Below are 6,902 nucleotides of genomic sequence, written 5' to 3' on the forward strand. Positions count from 1 at the left end.
GGGGTCCCCGCGGGCCCGGGCCGAGGGCGGCGGGCGGTTGGGGCGCGGGGCGGGCTCACCTCGAACATGAGCCCCAGCAGGAAGACCATCGCCACACAGGAGACGATGTCCGCGTGATTCTGCAGGATGAATTCGTGGCTCAGGATCGGGGGGCTCTTGGTGCTCTTCTTGCGAATCGCCATGGTGAAGCCGCCGCCCGTGCCTGCAGGTGCTCCGCCTCGGCTCCGCTCCTCCCGGCTGCTCACCGACTCGCTGCCGCCGCCTCCCCCTGGCTGCTCCTCACAGCCCCGCCGCTGCCGCTCGCTGGGGCTTTACTTCCCATCCCCCAGCCAGTTGTTTTTCAAAAAAAAAAAAAAAAAAAAAAAAAAAAAAAAGCGAGCTCTCGGCAGGGACGAGCATGCGCAGCAGGGAGACGGCGCTCGCTCGAGCCGCGGCCGCCCCCGCGAGTCCACAGCGCCGCCTAGGGACCGGAGGCCGTCTGCCCGCGGCCGGGCGAGGGCACGGAGCCTGAGCGGCGTGCCCGCTGCTCCGCGCCCGGGCAGGGGTTGGGAGTCGTTTGAGTCGCGAGCTTCCTGCGCCTAGCGGACAGGCTGAGTCCGCGGCGCGGTACGCTGGTGGCCACGTGCTGCGGCGTGCACGGCCGCAAGCACGCTTTTCTGCCCTCCAGGCCACTCTGGACTTGGGTGTGAGTGCTTGCTCCATACCGTCACTCCTTGAAAGTCCCTGCCACCAACATAATCTGAACATATGAGTACAGCCTAACTACACGAGAGAATGATGCATTCTTTTGTTTTAGCATCTGCCTTAAAAATTAAGAGTTATTTTAAGCACTCCTGGGGATATTTTCCTATTCTTTGTAGGAACTAATTTTTTTTTTTTTTTTTTTTTTTTTAGGTTCTATTCGGCCCCGCCTACCGGGCGGGCCTCTGACTGAAGACATCGGGATCTGTTTGGGTTTTCTTGCTTCATACTGAATATTGGCAATACTTTTTAGTAATCTAGGTAGATGCTAAAAAAAAAAAAAGTATGAATTAGACATATCCTCCTTTCGTCTTTCCGCCCAAACCCAGACTCTTTTGTATTCTTTCCTGATGAATTGCACTACCATTTTCTCATTATGCCAAATCTAAAAACCCGAGCCATCCCGGGCTGATTCTCTTCAGCATCCTTCCACATCCAAACTTTTCTCAAACCCAGCGATTATGTCTGCCTTCCCCTTTCCCACTGCCACAGCCCCAGGAGGGGACTTACCTCTTGCCTGCAGTATGACAGCTCCGGTCGAACCACTCAGTTTAAGAATATGGGTTTTTGAATCAGAATTCTGCCACTTATTACCCTATGTGATCATGGACAAGTTACTTAATCTCCATGAGAATCGATATCCTCATTTATTAATATCTTTATTTAAAAAATATTTACTGGGCATCTACCATGTTCTACACTGAGGATAGATACATAACTGAATGAAAAATACAAATGAACCTGTTCTAATGGGCTTTCATTCTAGAGGTGGGAGAGAATATTTAAACAAGATTTTAAAAGTAAAACATGTTGACATGAGGGTCGCAGAGAAAAAATAAAGCAAGAGGAATAGGAACAACGTGAGGAAGTTACATTTGCCTAAAGACCTGAAGGAGATAAGGGAGCAAGCCACGTGGATATCATCTACAAAAAGGAGATGGTTGTAATGCCTACTTTAGCAATTAAATGAGATGATTCAAGGAAAGTGCTTAGTAGAACACAAGGGTTCTATAAATATTAGCTATTATTATTTCCCTCCTTTCTGGTCAAATGATTACTAGTTTCACTCACCTCCAAATTGCCTTCCAATTTTTACATTAGAATCATGCTTCGAACAGGCTTAGAAATGGAGAGTGGTTTCTCTTTTTCTTCATCAACAGCTAGCATGACTAAATAGGCCTTTATGAGTTGGCCCCTGCCTACCCAGACAGGCTCAGCCCTGCTTCTATAGGCCCTAATCTCTGAGTACCAGCATTATTGACTTCACACGTTATGCACCCTATAGCATGCTCTCTTCCCAGGCTCTCCTGTCGCTTTGTGTCTACTGCTGCTTCTGCCTGGAATTTTTCTTCTCTCTCATCATATACCCAGGACACTCCTATTGTTCCTTGAAGTCTCTTTCATGTTTGCCCTCTTTGAAACCTTCATCGACTGATGGACGTGGCTGTCTCTTATGATTTAATTGCATTTTTTTTAAAACAGCTTTATTGAGATATAATTTATATCACATAGTTCACCTATTTCAGGTGTGCAATTTGATGGTTTTAAATATATTTTAAAAGTTGCGCAACCATCACCATAATCTGATTTGAGTACTTTTTCATTATCCCCAAAAGAAAGACTTAGTCTTTGTTCTTGAAACTGATATACCTGGAATGGAAGACAGACAATAAAGTAATTGCCAACATGATGGGTATTTTCAAGGGTTTTCAAGACTTGCGTGGTGAATAATGCAATGGAAGTGTTCTAGGTCATTTGGAAATTAATGGTTCCACTAACATTGAGTTTCTAAACTGAACTTGACTCTTTCAAGCTTTAAAATTTATTTATTTTTCACTCTTTTTTGGGAAAGTACCACCACTGGTCTTTCAGTTGCATAAACCTATCGTGCTCTGGTCAGCCATAGGACTTGAGATGATCGTTGGTTTTGGCAATACAGTGGTCGTGTGGTTGTGTCAATTTGGGTTTGCCAGGAAACAGATGCCAAGACAGACTTAGAGTTGTAAGAGATTTATTGGCAATAACATTTGTGAAAAATAAAGGGGAGAAGAGTCAGTAGGGAACGCCTTCAGACTACAATACAAGTCTGACTCCTGTGAAGGAAGGAAGGAAAGAAGGAAGGAAGGAAGGACTGTGAAGGAAGGAAGGAAAGAAGGAAGGAAGGAAGGAAGGAAGGAAGGAAGGAAGGACTGGGTAGGAAGAGCCTCAGACTGAGGTGCTGTCTGAGGAAGTTTCAGCCAACCTAGTGGCGAGCTCTGGCACACTGGGCAAAGATGGACGGTCCTGTACCACTGCTGGGCTCAGTCAGGAGCTAGAAGCTCCCACCCTGCACTCTAGCCATCATCCAGAGAAGGTTGCAGCTTCTGTCAGGAGGCCCCCTTGGGCTCTGGTAACCACTCCCTGCTCTTGCCCCTTGAAGCACTCCATTGCTAACAGCCTCGGGTACTGCACTGTCGCTTTAGGTTTTCTTATACTTTCCTCACACCTTCAAAGAGTCCTTTGATGAAAATCTCCCCAAATTACCCAATTTGAATGTATCATTTGCTCCTGCTAGGACTCTGACTTATTACAAAGGAATCAGTGACTTTGAAGAGAGTGCTTTTTTTTTTTTTTGGAACGGTACAAATAAATGGCTGATTTGGAGTGGGTTCGAGAGAGAATGAGAAGTGGCAAGATGGAGTTATGAGTATAAGCAACTCATGCGAGGGTATTTTCCTGAAAGAGGAGACAGAGAAATGGGCAAGTAGCTGGAGAGGTGTCTAGGAGAGGTTTTTGTTTTCTTTTTGGATGTGACCTATTATAACGTTTGCACACAGAAGGATGACCCATTAGAGAGAGAAATTCCTTCTACAGGGAATACCTGCAGAGGCAAAGTCCTGAGGTAGGTAAGAGGTGATGGCATCTAGCGAACAAGTGGAGCCTCCACAGTAATGAGGATGGGGAACCCGTAGTAACCAGAAGGAGACAGGAGTTTATGGGTAGGTTGGTAATGGCAAGATGAAGTTGGCTTCCGATTGCTTGCTTCTATTTTCTCAGTAAAATATGGATAGCATAATGGAGCAGAGGAGAGAATGGGGTAAATCGTGGGTAGGTGAATGGATTAGGGGAATATAATCAGAGAACAGAGCCCACTTGGGACTTGTCGACACGAATTTAAAGTAACGAGTCAGCAGAGTCACGTAACTGTCTCCAGTCACATCCCCCTACGTGGACACAGTCACAGAGAAGGCAGAGAGTGGGGACTTGCCAGGTTAGCATGACAGAGGGGCAAGGATATTGAGGACGGACGGGCGTAGGTATGGGCAGGGATGACGAAGCGAGGGCTGTGCGGGGCAGCTGTGCTCCTTATACTCTGTCACTCTCCACCCTCTGTCACAACCCACCTCTCCAGACCGCATCACTCAGGCTCCCTCGCCCTCTCGCTTCTAGCTGAGTTTTGCCAATGGAAGGCACTGGCCAAAGGGCAGAGGAGAGTTCTGGGGATTGATTCTCTCATGATCTCTCCTTACCTTCCTGTGGTTTCAGCAGCGGCTGGGGGCTCGTAGTCCTTGTTAGTTGGCCTTTCTCTCACCGTTCCAGCTTTCCTGGGCTCAGTTCCTCATTCTCTCCCCTGCCTCTTCAGGCTCTGGGTGGGAATGGCTTCTCGTATTCTCATTTCCTGTCTCTGGTTGGCTCCCTCAACCTCTGTGAATAGGCCTTTTATTAAACTCTCTCCAGTTTAATTTTTCTGAGCATGCCATCTGTTCCTTGCCAATTCTCTGACGTATACAGAGGACAGAGAAATAGTGCTAAGACCTCTGAATTGGAGGTGCCCATGCGTTGAAGATTGTTGGCGTGCGGTAGCTGGTTGAGGAGGAAGTGGTCAGAGAGTGGGGTGCAGGGGATGAGTTCAGAGGTCGTGCAGTCACTGGCAATGAGACGAGAGGGGTATGAGGAAGGAAGTGGGTGGCTCAGGCGGACGGAGCGGGAGCGCATCGGGAGCGAGGAGTCAAGACGTCAGGAGGCTGGAGTGCGCGACACACGCTTTACGTGGATGTGCAGTCAGTCGCCAAGGATGACGGGCGGAGGAGGCTGGGAAGGGAGCCAGTGAGTGACCAGGCACTGGCATCTGGCCCGGATGAAGAGGAGTCAGGGAGGCTAGCGGATGACAGCCACAGAGTCCGTGGTGGTATAGTTGGAGGCCATGGACTTTCGGAAAAGCTGGACGTTTTGAGTGAGGGAAGAGAACTGTCTGTGAGCAGCAATGAGGATCATGAACACCCTCTCCCCGCCTAGTCTCTGTGGTATGTGAGGCGTGGAAGGGAAAAACAGCCACCTCTTGGGAAGGCCCTGGGGAAAGCAGGTTTCAGTTTTCAGTGAGAGCTGCAGCCAGGTTTCTGCATGAGAGGGTGGAGAAAATACTCAGAAAGAGGTGGAGGGTGTGGGGGATTCTGCAGATGACACAGCTGGGGTCCTAGAGGATACAGTGTCCGGCTGTGGAGGCCGTTGTGTGTCCAGCACTGTGCTGACTACTAGGTGTATAGTGACCATAGCCTGGGTAAATGATGTTTTGGCAAATGCAGCTTGGATCTGAAATGCTGAGATTCTCTGGATACTTTTAATGATTTTTAAAAAAGACAAAAGACAGATCGTTTGAAATTGGGTCTATCTGGGAAAATCTGCGGCGTAGGGTTGATGTAATTAGGGGAAATACAAAAGAAACAGAAAGACAATCTTTGCCCTCAGAGGTGTTCTCTCTTATAGTTAGTTGGCCATACGAGACATATCTAAGAATGAAAAAACAGTTCTGAGATGATAGGAAAGTAAACGCAAGACAGTGCCCAGCAGAAGCACTAAAATGGGACTGTTGGATTTCAACCTCTCTTAGGGGACAAAAGGATGAACAATAAGAAACTAGTCTTTTTTGCCTGACTACTATGTTCAGGTATTTTGTTTTGATGTAGGTTATATCATTTAGTCTTCACAGAACCCCTGTGGAATAGGTGTTATTAGCCTAACTTAAAAATGGAAAAACTGAGGCTTAGAGAGGTTAAATAATTTGCTCACAGGGCTTGTAATCTGTCTGCCAAACCCATTCTCGCTTCACGTAAATAGCCCTCCAGGAGCTTCCCTTACCAGGAAAGCGAATGAGCGATGATTTTTCAACCTGATCCATTCAAGAGACTGGTTCCTGCCCCGACAGAAACACAAAGCGCATTTTCCCTTTTTAAATCAGGTCATTTATCTGTTTACATGCTATTTTTATATCGTTTACAGTAAGCTTTTAAAATATAAAATTGCATTCCTATTGTGAGGAGGAAATTGTATTTCTATGAGGAAGCAAAACCACTCCATTAATAGCTGGAGATTATATAATTTTCTTAAGCATAAATTTTACTGCTATGGAAATTATAAACCAAATTTATAATGCAGTGTTGTTACTAGTAGGTCAGACTGGCAGATGACACGTCACACTTAGAAGTGGATCTAGCAGTTGAAGGAGGGCTAGCTGGTAATAGTCACAAAAAGTCTGAGACTCACCCAGACCAGTCCTGTGTCCCTCTATGGGTAGGACTGTCATCTTCTGATCTCTAGGAGCTTAAGGAGCCCGAGGTGGAGTTTCTCTGCTTATTTAACCTGTAACTCATTTCACTTTATTTAGTCTCACCAAAGGCCTGAGTTGATGCTTCTGTGATAGAAGATATGTTTCAGAAAGTGGTGAATACGAAGTGAAGGAATGGAAACAGGAAGTGTAAATGCTTTCGAGAAGTTTAGCTTTGAAGGAGAGAAGAGAGCAGGGTATGTAAAGAGGAATGAGGGAGTTAGGGTAGGTTTTGTGTTTGCTTTTTTGCATGATGTGACAGTTGGACATGTTTAGATGATGAGGAGGAGGAAAGAGGGGGAGACGTTGAAGACACGGGGAGATGGGGAGAGGTGGGAAAATTGTAGGACTGAGGTCTCCAAGTTTCAGGACCTTGTAGAACATAGGTAGAGGATTCTCTTTCATAGGCAGGGGACAGGAGGGAGGGCGGAGGAAAGGTCAGTAGAGGCAAGGCAGTCGCGGAACTGAGAGAGGAGTTTCTTCCACACTGGTGATGAAACCAGGAAGGGCGATGCAGGAGAGACCGAGCTGGGTTCCTGTTTTGAGTGAATGAGTGGGGAGTGACAGCAATACGGTGGAG

General features: G+C 46.9%; 1 protein-coding gene across 1 annotated transcript in view; it reads right to left on the minus strand.

Moving 5' to 3' along the window:
- Nucleotides 1–328, minus strand: part of TRAM1 (translocation associated membrane protein 1) — a 19,083-nt gene extending 18,755 nt beyond the window's left edge. Inside the window, exon 1 of the mRNA XM_025041141.1 lies at nucleotides 60–328. Coding sequence (XP_024896909.1) covers nucleotides 60–182 — 123 coding nt within the window. The 5' untranslated portion in view covers nucleotides 183–328. The remainder of the gene's footprint in view (nucleotides 1–59) is intronic.
- Between the last annotated feature and the right edge of the window lie 6,574 nt (nucleotides 329–6,902).

This window comes from Pteropus alecto, unplaced genomic scaffold (genome assembly GCF_000325575.1).
Source record: "Pteropus alecto unplaced genomic scaffold, ASM32557v1 scaffold87, whole genome shotgun sequence".
NCBI lineage: Eukaryota > Metazoa > Chordata > Mammalia > Chiroptera > Pteropodidae > Pteropus > Pteropus alecto.